Source organism: Sciurus carolinensis, chromosome 3, assembly GCF_902686445.1.
Source record: "Sciurus carolinensis chromosome 3, mSciCar1.2, whole genome shotgun sequence".
In the NCBI taxonomy this organism is placed as follows: Eukaryota; Metazoa; Chordata; class Mammalia; order Rodentia; family Sciuridae; genus Sciurus; species Sciurus carolinensis.
The window spans coordinates 171,756,786-171,773,095 of NC_062215.1; the positions used below are offsets into that span (position 1 = coordinate 171,756,786).

At 41.0% G+C, this 16,310-nt stretch overlaps 1 protein-coding gene across 1 annotated transcript in view; it reads left to right on the top strand.

Moving 5' to 3' along the window:
• The first annotated feature begins 2,631 nt into the window (after positions 1–2,631).
• Col4a3 (collagen type IV alpha 3 chain) overlaps positions 2,632–16,310 on the top strand; it is a 134,600-nt gene continuing 120,921 nt past the window's right edge. The window contains 1 exon segment of the mRNA XM_047546603.1: positions 2,632–3,220. Within this exon segment, the coding sequence (XP_047402559.1) occupies positions 3,134–3,220 (87 nt within the window). The 5' untranslated portion in view covers positions 2,632–3,133.

The window sequence follows — 16,310 nt, forward strand, 5'->3', positions numbered from 1 at the left end:
TGGGTTGCATGTATTGTGGGAGGTGGATTGATGATTAAGCGTGACTTTTAGAAAAGCCAATTCTCAAAGCTTCTTGTACATATGAATCACAAGGTCTTGGAGAATGTAGGCTGATTCAGCGGTTCTGGGGTGGGACCTGAGATTCTTCATTTCCAACAGCTCCCTGGGATGCCAAGGCTGCTGGCCCCAGGAATGCCAAGGCAAGGTTCCAGATGCCTTGAAGTACGTCAACCTCGAGGAGCTAGCAGGCTGTGCCGGGCTCTGACTCCTTTAGTAAAGTGCTCAGGAGCACCTCTCCCTTGTGCCACCCTTTCTCATCATGTCTATCTGTCCTTCCTTATGCAACTGAAGAACCAGATAGCATATGTGATTGTCATGTGAAGACCAGGGCAAAGGGCCTCTGATGGGTCATTAAATTCCTACAACTCCCTGAGGTGTTACCATGCCCAGAGAGGTTAAGTCACACCACTGAGTGTGGGAAGGATTCAAAATCAGAATCCACTGCAGAGACCAAGCTCTTCATGGCTGCCTCCTCACTCTGTTTCCATCACACTTCCTTCCTATTCTGCTACTGCAGCATGAATAACTGGCAGGTGATTGCTACCCCCCATTCCAATGCTGATAAAGCCAAGTGTGTTCTCCCATCAAGTGACATGGCTTCAAGGAAAGGCAATGCAAATTCAAATTGAGAAATCTTCTGGGATCCAGCAAATAAAAGGAACAATTAACATTGGGATGGAGATTGTTTTTGTTTTTCAGGAAGCAATGTTGGTTTCTAAAAGATTATCATATGCCTTTCAGAACTGTCGGACATTATCACTGCCTCAACAGGGCAGCTGCTTTTCTACTCCACTGGGATGACAGAAAGTTCCATACAAACCTTCCCTACTGATCGGGGAAGTGACGGTGCACCACACTGCAACATCTATGGTCTAGACACAAATTCCAGTGTTCCTAAACCTTAATAAAGAGTTTTCTATCTGTCCTTTTCATTATTCTACTGAGAAGAGACCTTAGTTCAATGTGGTTAGCTAAAATATGAAAGTAAAAGCATGGCTTTCAGACTTGACGGCACGTGGTATCTCTAGGAACACTGGTAGCTGAGTTCTCTAGAGTCTGATGTTATTGGCTTCGGATCCACTGGGTATCAGAACTTTTAGAGAAGCCTCAGGATATTCTAATGCATAGCCACAGTTGTGATTCACTGGCCAAAAAACAAAAACAAAAACAAAAACAAAAACAAAAAAAACCAGAAGACTCTTTTCACTCTGTGGTCAAAATAAATAAGTAAATAAATAGCGGGATAATGTCTTCACTCCCTGTCAGGGTTTTGCCTATTTATATAATTATATATCTCTAAAATCCTATTAGACATTGATTCTAATTGCAAGCAAGTGGTTCCCTACAATCAGTGACCAACCAGAGTTCATACTGGTGTTTGATAACCAACCATCGCAGATGTCAGCAATACTCCTTCAAAGCAAGGGATCTTACCTGGGAATGGAATTCAGATAGTTGGTGAATTTGGATGGGGAAAAAAAATGACATCTTAATTTTCACTAATCTTTCACAGAAGTTCAGCATTCCCTTCAGTTACAAATATAGATAACAGGCCACAGTAGTATTGGCAGTTCTTGAGAGTTTGCAACCACTCGTATCTTTATGTTATATTTCAGTTTGGCCAGTTTTCTCAAAATATCCATTACAGTTGTCACTCCAATATTACAGTTGCTTAATAGACCTGCTCTTAGATCTAGCTATTTAATGCAACAATAATGATGCATAGTTGTTATTATATCATAACTTTGGTACCGTACTTTGATGACTGTATTCAGCAAAACTGATTCTGATTTCATTGTACTTTATGCATTTAGCAACATGCTTCTGAGAAGAGCTCTAAATTTTTCAACCACTGTGCCAATTTGGTTTATGGCACAGGAAAGAATAAGTGCCCTGCTGGAAGACGAGTCCTAACAAGATAGATGCAACACAATTGCGTCCAAGGCCTCCTCCAACAAGAGCCTCTCAGGAGGGAGACATCGTGGACCAGAGTCCGGTCTTGTTTTCCCCTGCATTTCCGCAGATAAGATGTAGCCTGAAAAGCCAGTTCGACTCAGTGGAGAATAGGATGGGCTTTCTCTTTCCCCTCAGCTGCCTCTTGCTCTTGGCATTTTGGAATGCCCCGACTGCCAGGCTGGTAACTCGAGCCTCCAAATTAATCAAAACACACAGCGCCCAGTTCAAGCCCTGGCAGACAAGCCTGGGAGCTATACAAGCTCTCCTCTGGTGACCCCAGGGCCCAGAGCCACTACTCCCCAGCCAACCCATCCGCACCCCTGTCACCCTTGGATGCCTAGACCGCCCACCGGGTTCTTCCAGGCAGGTGGCCTGGGCCCTTGGCCTCCGATTGCCCGCTTGCGGGCGACTTACCTGGGGGGTCGCCTCCCAGTCCGCGGGTGGAACGAGTACCCCCGGCTCTGCCTAGCCCGAATCCACCCGCGACCCAGCAGCCTCTTCACGGCGCTCTCACGGCCAAGTCTGTCTGGCGGCTGCAAGTTGGAGGTGGGTTGGAGAAGGGAAGGGAGCCAGACGCACGCGCGCGGGAGCTGGGAGCTAGCGGGGCCTCCGGAGTGCAGACGCCCGGCGCGCCTCCCGCTTAATCTGGGCAGGGCCGGTGGCCACTCCCTCCACCCTGTGCAGCCACCTCCCCACCGCACACACCCCCCAATTCCTCACCTCCGACCCGCACCTCCTTACCCCACCTGGGCCCCGGGACCTTTGGAGCATCACCTCCTGAACCCCTATCCTGAATGGGCGCCCACCTGCCCCGCAGTCGCCCAGCCCTTTCTCGCTTCCTGGGCACGATGCCCAGTAGAAGGGACAGTGCCTGGTGAGTTGGGAGGGAGAGGGACGAGGGCGGGACCTGAGCCACTTCTTCCCTCCCTTGGAGCCACAACCAAAGCCTGGGTGGGGAGGGACGGACGGCGCGGCTGAGCCCTACAAAACCCGTCCGGGAGGGCTGGCCCAGCGAGCTGCACACCAGGGGCTTCCCAGCCCGCACCGCGCAGGGGACGCGGTCGCCTGAGCGCCTGTGGGTCCCTGGACACACTGGAACCCAGAGCCGGCGTCCACTATGCGCCTCGGCTCCTTGCGGAGGCCGCCGGCCCTCCTCCTTCGACTCCTGCTGGTGCTCCTGGCGGCCGCGCCTGCGGCGAGCAAGGTGAGTGCGAGCTGCGCGCCCCCCACTGCCGCGCCCGGATCCTCGCCCCGGGTGTCCGCGGGCCACGCGGACCCCACCGGCGGGGGCTCTGTCCTGGAGCGGCTGCGTGGCCACTGGCGTAGCTGGGGCTCCACACAGGTCCCGACCGGCAGCGCGCAGAGAGCTGCCAGTGGATATGCCCCGGAACAGGTGGACTGAGCCGCACTGGAGGAAGAGGCGAGGAGGGGGCTTGTCCAGGCCGTTAGGAGACGGGGATGAAAAGGAAAGTTTTCCAGAGGTCAGTAAGAGACAGATCTGTAGATGGATCTATCCAGCCATAGGTAAGGAGATGACAGCCGGGTGACACCTGAGAGCACCGGATGCAGGGATGCGCACGTGAGGTTGGTGAATCACAGCAGGCAGCGGTGGCTGCTGGAAGCACGGAGGACTGGGAGGACAGTCCCAGCCCCGCTGCATCCCAGTTATGACCTCACCCTCACTCTGACTTTCTGGGGTTTAGTTTCCTCCTTGTCAAAATTTGGCCTTGGGTATTCCATTGACTGTTGGGAAGCAACACCACTGAAAAATTAAGAAAGAAAAATTAGGATAAATTAAGCAATGTCACTGATTTGATTTCCATTCGCAGTTGAAGTGATACTGGGTTCATTTAAATCCACTCCATAGTTCTTATTCCTTAGCATTGAAAATAAAGTCTCCTCAAAACTATTACGCCTCCTAGAGTTGTCTGACTCTATTTTAATTTGTGGAAGTGAAATTTAACTTTTCAGAAGCTTTATGTTATTTTTACACTTAAAGGTTAATTTGGGTGATAACATATTGTTTCATTTCTAAAGATGAGCAGATGTTTTACAGATTCTGTGATTGATAATGGATTGGAAACTAACGATCACATTTTTACTTGTGTGTTTCAAGAAAACGTTTTAGAACCTATGACCTCCTATAATCCCAGTTTTTTTTTTTCTATTTAATTTAAGACATTATAGATGCAACCAAAACTCTTCTTTCATCTACCCAATTTTCCCAAAGGTATCCACTCTTCCACTTCCATTTTTTTTTTCTGAGTTTCTATGCATTTACATACACATATATGAACAAACAGTATGTTTATGTTTTTAATGTAGTATGATTTCATGCTACATATATGTATATATAAATGTATCTTTTGCAACTTATAAATCTATGTCAGTGTTTAAGATCCACCTCTTTTCCATTTTGCTTTGTTGCATAGTTTTTCCCAATATGCCAAGTTAATTGAACTATTGCCCTATTGATTTACATTTAGGTTATTTAGTGTTTCACTTTCTAAAGGATTTTTGTAGTTCACTTAATCTCTTCACGTACTTGGCTTTAACAGAAATGCATTTTTCACAGATGGGGAATGTCCAGTCGGGGTGGTTAAATACTGCTGGGCATGATGGATACAACTCATGCCAATCAGTGAGGATTATCTACTAGCTTCAACTAAGAACAAACAAATCTTGAAAGCAAAAGATCTAAGAGGACTGTATGTTGTGGGAAGGCCTGGAAAAGGGTTTCTGGACTCAGAAGAAAACGAATGAGATTGGGGAAAAGTGGAGGAATCATATTTGTATAAGAATCAGCCTCTCACCATTCACCTGCAGACAAACCATTTTAAATCATATTGTTGTATGCACTTACATTTTGCATGTAGAATTTCTGTTTTGAGTTTGACCAAATCTTGGCACCTTCTTGCTTTAATTAATATCATAATCATATTATAATGAATCTATATTATTTTTATCATCATTTAAAGTAAGTCTTTGTTATAAGCTTCAAGGATGATCATCTCCGTTGCATCTGCTGAAAATATGCCATTAAAACTGTGAAATGGGTCTTTCCCTTGTACAGAAAAGGAATTAACAGTTAAGCAATAAGTGGGTGACAAGTGCTAACATGACTTCCTCCACAAATGCTGATACTGATCAGGACAGTTGACCACTTTGGGACTTAGTTTCTCACCTGCAAAGTGGGCCACCAGGCAGGGTGATAAGAGAGGCACCCAAGTCAGGGGAAAACTTCAGAGCCGACCAGCTGTTGGCATTCCAGAATTCAGGCCCCGCTGTGTCCAATCACTTCCAAGGAGAAGCTGGGAACCTATTTTATATTAGAAATGTCTTCAATTCTATGTATTAGCAAGTACTTATTTTTTAAAAATCCATCTTGAGAGCCAGACACTCTATAAGCGAAAGCCTTTGGGCCATCATGTTTATCATCTTGGTGCTAGTTTGGTAAGACTACATCTTGCTCTAAATTTCTCCAGTTTTAAGCACTGAACAAAACAGGAAGACAGCAGTGATGTTGACCCTGCGAGCGAGTTTAGACAGGGTGGAACTGTCCGCCCACACAGTCTGTCCTGGAGCACCCAGAATGAAAACCTCTGCCCCTGGCTCAGCTTTGGCCCCAGGCCTGGCTTTCCGCACACCCTCAGGTTTTACAGCCATCTCCCGCCAGCTCCCCACCTGGGACTGCCAGGCGCTCTGCTGTTGCCCCAGGTAATCTGTGTGGCTGCACAGGTACAGAGAGCCCTCTTTCTCTCTGGGTGGGTGAGGTTCACCAACTGAGATATGAAGGGTGATCCTTCCACTCTGGGCCGTCAGTGCCAGGCAGGGCAGGACTGTGAAGGGCAAAGAGCAAGAGCTGGCACACAGCTCTGGGGAGGATGCTCTCTCACCTGATGCCATTTTAATTTAGGAACTTCTGGCGGACTCAGAGTCATTTCAGACAAGCAAAAACAATGCAACATGCACCGTGTATCTGTCTCTGAGATTCAGCAAATGTTAATAAACTTTGGCTTCTTGGCTCAGATTTCTCTCTTCCCACACACAATTTTGTACTTATGCTGTGTGTGTGTGTGCGTGTGTGTGTGTGCATGTGCTCGCTCAGTCCCAGGAAAAAGTAAATATTGTTTGATCTTTCTAATGTAATAAATAGGTTCACCTTGTATATACATATGTCTATGGTACTTGCCTTTTAACACTCATTATTATGTCTCTGGGTCCATGCTGACACATATTGATGTGATTTATTTGTAGAAATAGCTGCTACATAGTATCCAGTTATATAAATAAAGCCATTTACTTTGTTATCCCCCTAAACAGGGTATTGGTCTTCACGTTCTCATTTTACAAAGTTGCAATGCATATGTTTGTATATGTACCATCAAGGCAACCAGAATTGAAATTCCTAGGTGGCTCATAGAGAAGTATATTTTAAATTTATTGGGAACTGCCACTCTGATCTCCAGAAGAGTTGTATCAGCAATGAATCAGAGTTCACATTTCCCTACATCCTTGGTAAAACTTGGTGTACCTGGATGTTGATGAGTGTAAACCGAGAGTTTGTTTGACTGAGTTTGTGAACCGTTTTAGAACTTCATTGGCCATTTGTATTTCCCTTTGCATGAATTGCACATACCACTTTCTGCCTATTATCAGTTGTGAGCTTTACCCTTTTGTTGCCAATTAGTTGGAAGTTATTTATATATTTGGATACCAAGCATTTGTCATTTAACTGTATAGAAATCATTTTATTCTGATCTTTGGTTTATCTTTTCATTTAGTTTTTGATACTTTCATGTGTAAATGCATTCTTTTTTTATATAATCCTAATCTCAAACTTATCAATTTGTCTTTGATATTTTGTCATTTGCACCTCATTGAAGAAATTCTTTCCTGGGATTCTGATGATGTTCTCCTGTTTTGTTTGTTTTTTGTTTGTTTGTTTAAAAAGAGTTTTACAATTTAAATTTTTATTTATCCTGGAATTATTTTCTACTTATTGAGTATGACATTACCTTTTTCTACATAGATAACAAGTGATCCCAACTTTTTTTACCAGCTAGAATATGCTTTCCTTCAGCTCCTCAGTGTTACATCTGCAAACATGTATATTCTGAGCACTGATTCACATGGCAGTTAATTAGTAATCTCTCTGTTCTGTCCTCCCCCCCACTCCACCCCCACTTTTTGCCTCTGCATTGATACCATACTAGTTCTGATTACTAACTTTATGTTAAACCTATACCTGGTAGGACAGAGTGGTTATCTCTGCTATTATTATTTTCTTCTAAATTGTCTGGTTTTCTTTCCTCTGCTCCACTGACTGAAGTGTAGCATCTGCTTGTCAGTTTCATCTCCTTGTGTCATGTAGCTGAAGACCTTCATTTTCATTGCTAAGTAGTACTCTGTTGTATGAGTAAAAAACATGTATTTTTCCATTCTGCCATTAATTAATGGATTCAAGGCAGAGACCATTACAAGCAATGTTGCCACATGCATCTTCATTTAAATGAGTTTATTTTCTTTCAATGTTTTAGTATTTTTTCTTTAATTTCTAATTATTTGATATTCTTGGTGTTATTGTAAATGACATAATTTTTAAATTTTAATAATCTATTAAAGACATAATAAAACATGGTTGAAGTTATAAAAAAATGTGTGTATATATGTATATATATATTTGAGATTATTTGAGATTGTATATACATATATTTGAGATTATGTATATATATACATATATGTATATATTTGTATATTTGTGTATATGTATATGTATATATGTATATATATTTGAGATTATTTGTAATATATATAGATGTATATATATATTTGTATATATATATTTCATATTGCATGTATGTGTATATATGTGTGTGTATGTATATATATATATATATATATATATATATATATATATATATATATTTGAGATTATTTGAAATTGACCCAGTGATACTTCACCACTGAGCTACACCCCCAGCCCTTTTTAATTTTTTGTTTTGAGATAACTTCTCACTAAGTTGCTGAGGACCTTGCTAAATTACTGAGACTGGCTTTAAACTTGTGGTCTTCCTATCTCAACCTCCCGAGTCACTGATATTACAAGTGTGTGCCACTGTTCCTGGTTTGAATTCTATACTTTGATCAAGCAACTTTGAAAAGTTCAAATGCACTTAAGTTTAAAAAATTTCTGCCTTAGCTGCATCACACAAATGTTAATAAGTAGTATTTTAATATCACTAAGTTTAAACTTTTTCTCTGTTATTTGTTGTGATTACTTTGTCCTGTGGGTTTGGTGTTTATTCATCTTCATGTATTTGTAATTTCCAAATACATGAAGATTTTCTAGTTATCCTTTTGTGACTGAGTTGTGGTAATGATTATATTGTGGCTTCAAAGGTTTCTATGTAGGTCGAGGTTTTTGATCATGTCATTAAAATTAGTGGGTGTGTGCACAGATATTTAATTTGCAATTCGGTTTTTAATCAAACCTTAAAAATTCTCAACCATCACGTTTTTTAAATCTCCCTTCCGTATTCTCTCTAATCTTGTCATTCTTGTTAGACATAGGCTGGGCCTCTTCTTTCCTTCCAGTTCTCCTAACTTCTGGTGGAGAAATAAGATACCTTTCATATGCTGCTCAGATATTCTTGGCCTCCTCTTTATGGAACTGTGGAGCTATGGGTCCTTCCCTCATCTCCCACCTTGACCACAGTGTGACTGTCCCTCAGCTTCCCTATTATATGCTAGAAGTGCAGGGGTTTAATGTCTGTGGAGAAAATCTTTCACCATGGGAGATGGCAGCCATTGAATAAATTCTTCTTCTATGGTAGAACTGTCCTGAGTGCAAAGTGTCACTCAGACTCTGCAACAGTCCCTTGAGACCAGCATCATTTTTCCTTGATACCGAATTGTATAGTCCTCATCAGCTTTATCTCAAGGGCTGCATCCTGAGGCTCCAGGCCCAGACCCTTCCCCCATGTTTTAATCTCTTTTCCCCCTCCAGGCCACATGCTGTGAAACCTCTTTATGTCTGTTTTCCAATTCTTTAATTCTCTCTTCTGCTCTTTGTAACTGTCAGTGGATTTTCAATCAACTGTAACTTTTCAATAATGATAAAGCACTCTAAAATGATTTGATGTACATCATGACCCAAGTCTATTAATTAACAGCTCTTAAATGTCCCTTTACTCATCTTAAAGCAGAAGCAACAGATTTAATCCTCAGGAATTTATGAAGATCAAGTTATTTAATACAGATAACACACACTTCACCATACCTGATAAAGGAGTCATTCCGTTCATGCTGTGATCATTGTTATTCATCCATCTCAATTTTAATGACTACTCTTATTTCTAGAAGTCCTCTTTGGAATCCATCTGTTCTTTTTTTTTTTTTTTTTTCATGTTTTTCTCCCCATATTTTTATTCCTTCTTCATGCTCTTAGTCATCTTATGAATATCTATATTATTTTTCTACTTCTTGTTCTATTATTTCACCATCTGGAGTCTGTCTTGTCTCTTCTGTTTGTTGACTCTTTCTCATGAGGAGACATTGTGAGAGAGAGCCTTGGAGAAATAAGGCTCCTCTGTCTTCACAGCCTGAACCACTCATTCAGCCTCACAGCTCACAAATTGGAGCTTGTCTCATTCTGGAGACAAAAACACAACGTGATTCTGTGGCTTCCTGGGGATTTCTCTCTAGTAAGATGGAATTACATGGTCTGGAGAGAGGAGCATCTGCTTTGGTCTGGATATTTGTATCTTCTCAAAAATTCATGCATTGGAGTATAACCCCAAGGTGATTGTGTGGAAGTAGGACCTTTGGGAGGTGAACTGAATTAGTGTCCTTACAAAAGAGGCCCAAGGACCCTTGTCTGCCCTTTCCAATGTTTGAGGACACACTGAGAAGGTGCCCTCTTTGAAGCAGAAAGCAGCCCTCACCAGAAACTGAATCTGCTGGCACTTTGACCTTGAACTTCTTAGCCTTCACAACTGTGACTAATAAATGTCCGTTGTTTATTACCCAAACTGTTTAATACCCAAACTAAGGTATTTTATTATGGCAGCCTGAAGGTACTAAGACAGGGTCACCTCCCATCCCTCTCTTGCTCACTTTCTCCAAACATACTGCGCTTCTGTTTGGTGAAGCAGGGGTCAAGATCAACAAGGACACATCCACTCACTCTCTCCCCTGACTTTTGCAAGGCTTCTGCTCCTTGACTATTTCTGTGAGGTTAGAGCAGTTGTTTTTTCATGCCTGATCCTTGGAAAAATTGTGAATTAAGGGAAATTTGTCTTCATGCTTCTCTTGCACTTTCTGCTATATTACCCAGAACATGGCATTGACTGCCAGGTATTAACAGCAAGGAGTGTTAGCTCTGCGAAGTGTTGCAATTGACTAAAGCATGAGAGCAGGACAGCGTTTGACTCTGGTCTGGGAATGTCATGCGTCCTTTCATCTGAGTGGAGCTGACCATACTTGTGCTGTGGTCTTCAGGCAAGAAGCCAGCCATCCATCATGGAAGAAAAGGTATTCCAAGATCAGGAAAAACACATGGTCTTCTGAGCAATTTTGTTCCACCAAGTTTATATCTGGCTTCAGCCTAAACTTCTTAGTCATAACAGATTTTTACCACAGGTCATTTATTTCACCTCTGCTTTCAGTTTGAAGGACTGAGAAAACTGGGATTACATCATGCTCTTAGTAGAACAGGCATTTTCCTGAGCTCATGATCTTGGGTTGTCTTCATCTCTGAAAACCTGGACAACCTGAAGGTTTGTGGAGAGACTTTGAGACTATGTGGGTGAACTCTGAGCACCTGTTAAGTGTGTAAGGGCAGATGGGCCCTGATGGGAACCCACCTAGGGTGGGCATATGGTGCTAGTATGTTTGCCAACACCTTCAAATAAGAAACTTGAGGCCTTAATAACTAGTGTGGATGATGGAGAAAAATCCCCATTTGCAGTGTTTTGTAGCATTAATCTGTTAGTGGCTGCTAGTCACAGTACTGTACAGTGGCTGGCTTGAATAAACACTTATTTCTCACAGTTCTGGAGGCCAGAAAGTCTAAGATCTGGGTGCCAACACGATCTCGTGCTAGTGAGGATCTGGTACTAGTGAAGGGTTGAGAAAGACAGTGGCTCTCTGACTTTCTTCTGAAAAGGGCACAGATCCCAAGATGAGGACTTGGCCTTCCTGACCTCACTTAACCCTAATTACTCCAAAGGCCCCATCTTCAAATACCACCACATTTGGAGGCACAGGTTCAACATACGAATGCTGGTGGCATATGAACATTTCCCACAGCATTCTGTCCCTTATTTCAAGGCTTATTGCAAACAGGGAGTGTCTTGAAACCCTCTGACCAAAAAAGTGATGAGAGAAGATTTGTCTAATGAAGCAGTTGAAGCTTGGTTGACCTTCTGTAAAATCATAGTTTATAACCTTAGTTTTAATGTAGTTAGTTTCTGTAATAAAAATTCTCAACATTATACATCAGTAGAAATCAGGAACAATTAAAAAGTATCAATATAAAGAAAACTCTTTGTTTTCCTTAGCAAAAAGAACTAGAAGTGCGACTTTGTTGTGACAAAATAAGTGTAAATCTGGAAGAAAGCAGCTTATTCCAAATTCTGTTTGTCTCAGGAGATCTCTGGCTATTGTCTTCTCAAAGCACCCAGGTCAGTCTTTCCGTTCTTCCTGAATTCCTCATGCAACTGCTAGTTAAGGTCGCCAGCTTCAGTACATTTTCTAACCAAGACTGAATTAAATTGTAGAGGCTATATAATGTTCCACCTCACACACTTTCAGAACTCTGGGTATATAGAAGTACAATGTGAGCCATCCCTATGATCTACATATGTCATTTTTAATTTTCTAGTAGCCACATTAAAAAGTTAAAAGACAGGTAAAATTAATTTGAATATATATCCCAACACATCTATAATATTATCATCTCAATGTGAGATGATACAACATTGTTGAGATATTGTATTGTCTGTGTATTAAATTATGGGCTGGAATTGTGGCTCAGTGGTAGAGTGCTTGCCTGGCTGGTTGAGGTCCTGGGTTTGATACTCAGCACCACATATAAAGACATAAAATAAAAGATCCATTGACAGCTAATATATATATATATACATATATATATATATATTATATATACATATATATGTTATAATATATATACATGTATATAATATATATATAATGCATATATATAAATGAAACACCTTTCTTAATAAAAAAAATTATTGGTCAAATGTCATTAATGTCCAGTCAGGTAAAAGGCTTAGTGTCATTCCAAACAAGTTAGAAAAAGGAGCTATTTTTAAAAATCTGAATATGGTAATGAGCACCCAAAGTGCTCAACAGAGTGACTGGTACCAGCCTTTATATTCTATTGATTATAACTTCATTACTCTTATTAACAGAAGGTAATAGGACAGGACATGGACCAGGTGCTGGTAAATGGACAGCCGCCCAGTTAACAGATAAATGTGTACCTAGGGACTGAGGTGCTGCTGGAGAGAACAGGATGGAGAAGGAGCAGTCCTGACCACAGGGAGGGTGGCTGGGCAGCCTTTCTGAGGAACAGGCACTCAGGCTGAGGCTGCACGTGGAGACAGCCTTGTCCAGCGCTGAGGGATGTGGTCCAGGCCACGTCCTCTCATAGATGGAGAGAGGCGAGACACTTCTGATTTTATCCTAGGTTGTCAAAGAATAAAACTGAGAACTTAAAAATAAGAAAATAAAATTTAAAATTTAAAAGTTGAGCTTATGTATTTGCAGCAAAGGGAAGGCTGGCTATTGTCTTCTCAAAGCACCCAGGTCAGTCTTTCCGTTCTTCCTGCCCTTACACACCTAACAGGTGCTCAGAGTTCACCCACATAGTCTCAAAGTCTCTCCACAAACCTTCAGGTTGTCCAGGTTTTCAGAGATGAAGACAACCCAAGATCATGCATGAAGGAATATGCTGAGGGTCTTGTTAGATGTACAGTGAAGAAGCAGCAGCATGTCAGGGTACCACAAACTGGGTGGGTTCATTGTGCTTAGTTTAATTAAGGATTGAAAATTTGTTGCACAGTGTGTGGACTACACAGCTTTTCATTACTATAATAAAATATCTGAGGCAGGTAACTTCATAAACAAAAGAGGCTTATTTTGGCTTGTAATTTTGGAAGCTGAAAGTCCAAACAACATGGCTGGCACAGGTTCTGGCAAGGGCTCCCTTTGGCTGCATCACCTTATGGCAGGAGTGTGTGCTTATCCCTGCGTGTGGTCTCTCTCCCTCTCCTTATAAAGCTACCAGGAGTCAATCATGGGGAATCCACATGAGTGACATAATCTAATCTAATTGCTTCCCAAAGGGCCGTCTCTAAGCACCATAGTTGGATTCTGTTTCCGACCTCATAATCCCATTAACATAAGACTTTGTGGATGAAGATCTTGCATGAGTTCTGGGGGACAAATCATATTCAAACTGGGGCTAGTCTAAGTCTGCACACCTGTATGTGGGCTGATTATGATATAATTTTAATGTTTACTCTCAACAAATTAACATGTTAGCAAAAGAGAGACAGCTCAGGACACTTAGGCCATTCACAAGACAGCTGTTGCTTTGGTAATGACTTCACAGTGTGGCTTGGGAGTGAGCCCACACGTAAAGCGTGTGATAAAATGTTCCTTTGTTCTTGTCAACATGACCCTGTTATCCTCTCCGCAATCTCATCGGGATGGGTCTGAATTTGCTGAATGTGACTGTGAAGCCCAGGGCAGGAATTCTGAACTGAACCAAAGAACCCTTGTCTCAACTAATGTAGGACCAGGACAGAGAGGTTCTAAGGCGGAAAGATGAAACCCAGTTAAAGGAGGTGGGAGGAGGGGAAGAGCCCCTCGGAAGGAGAGGAAGGAGGGGGTTCCATCCAGATCCACAGAGCCGCTGCTCAGCCTGTCCCTGCTAGTAGAGTCTGTGCAATTAATTTGATAATCATTACATTCACAGAGAATAAGATTGAAACTCCAGCTCTTTGTGAACAATATCAGAACTATCAAAATGTATCCACACATCATGTTTGGTATTTTATGTGTATAGACAAAAATGTGCACATACATATATCTAAGGAGTATTTCATATTCTCAGCATTTTTTATTAATCATTGCAGTGAGCAAATTATTTTAAATAGTGCAATCTTCAGAGCTATTTAAAATAGAGTCACATAAAATTATTTAACCTTTCTGGCAGTAATTTGGGGTAAGTTAGGAACCTTCCACTTCTAATCTTAAAGATCCATGTTTGTTAATTACATAGTCTCTCTTAATTGGTTTCTTGGAGGAGTGATCCCAATGTTTAAACATGAGTTTGAGCATATTTAGAAACATTCAGGAGATTTGTCATTATGTAGACAAAACAGTCAGGTCACTGGATTTTTCCCCTCACTAGGATATTTTTGTTGTTATATAAATTTCCCAAGGAAAAAGTTGTATAAGTGGGAAGTTGATAAATCCGTCAGAGTGTCCCTTTGTATCAAATGACAGAGTACATCTGAAGAGATTCAAAATAGGGCAAGATTTTTGTTTGTTTGTTTGACTGGGATGATAGAACAATTTTATGCTGTTTGTTTATATGTAATATTCAAGTCCTGGCTTTAAAAAAAAATCTGTGTGTGTTGTACAAAATTTGGAAAATGAGTCAAAATGTATACAAATAAATAAATAAATAAATAATTTATAATCATAATACTCCAAAATTGATTACTGCTAACATTTTGGTCTCTTCCCTTTCAAAATTTTTTTTCATTCAATTTTTTCAACTAACAATAGACTAATGAGAATTTTTTTTTTTTTTAATAATATTAGGGGTTGAACCCACAGGCACTCTATCACTGAGCTATATCCACAGTCCTTTTCTTAAATTTTGTGACAGGGTCTTGCTAAGTCAGAAAGATTGGCCTTGAACTTATAATCTTCCTGCCTCAGCTTCCCGGGTAGCTGGGGATTACCAGCATGTGCCACTGTACCTATCTCATTAATTATTTTAAATATATTTTTCAAATGTCTACAGAGGACTTCACTGGGGGTTGAAAGCATCCTTTATCGAGTAACTCTCTCTTATTGGATATTTTATTTCTAATTGTTTGAAAATATTGCTAAATAGCACTTTGTGAAGAGAAACGTTTACTAAAATCATATTTTAATGATTATGCATGCAGATATTTTCTTACCAAATGTCTGACTTGTGCATTTCTGAGAGTTAGATGATAAACTAATATCATTCCTGATCTGCAGATGAGTCTGATCCAAGGGTACTCATCAGGTTAATGGAGGAAACAAGTTTTTAATTGGGAGTTCTAGTGCTTAGGAATATTCAGTAGAACTCTTTCCTACCAAAAACTTCCCAAATAATTGAAAGAATACCAGATGCCGTTTTTGTTCATGGTATTGGTACCAAAATAGACAGGTAGATCAATGGTACAGAATAGAGGACATGGACACAAACCCAAATAAATACAATTTTCTCATACTAGACAAAGGTTCCAACAATATGCAATGGAGAAAAGATAGCCTCTTCAACAAATGGTGCTGGGAAAACTGGAAAACTATATGCAATAGAATGAAATTAAACCCCTTTCTCTCACCCTACACAAAACTCAACTCAAGATGGATCAAGGACCTCGGAATCAGACCAGAGACCCTGCATCTTATAGAAGAAAAAGTAGGTCCAAATCTTCAACTTGTTGGCTTAGGATCAGACTTCCTTAACAGGACTCCCATAGCACAAGAAATAAAAGCAAGAATCAACAACTGGGATAGATTCAAACTAAAAAGCTTTCTCTCAGCAAAGGAAACTATCAGAAATGTGAAGAGAGAGCCTACAGAGTGGGAGAATATCTTTGCCAACCATACTTCAGATAGAGCACTAATTTCCAGAATCTATAAAGAACTCAAAAAACTCTACACGAAGAATACAAATAATCCAATCAACAAATGGGCTAAGGAAATGAACAGACACTTCACAGAAGAAGATGTACAAGTAATCACCAGATATATGAAAAAATGTTCAACATCCCTAGTAATAAGGGAAATGCAAATCAAAACTACCCTAAGATTTCATCTCACCCCAATTAGAATGGCAATTATCAAGAATACAAGCAACAATAGGTGTTGGCGAGGATGTGGTGAAAAAGGAACACTCATACATTGCTGGTGGGGTTGCAAATTAGTGCAGCCACTCTGGAAAGCAGTGTGGAGATTCCTCAGAAAGCTTGGAATGGAAACACCATTTGACC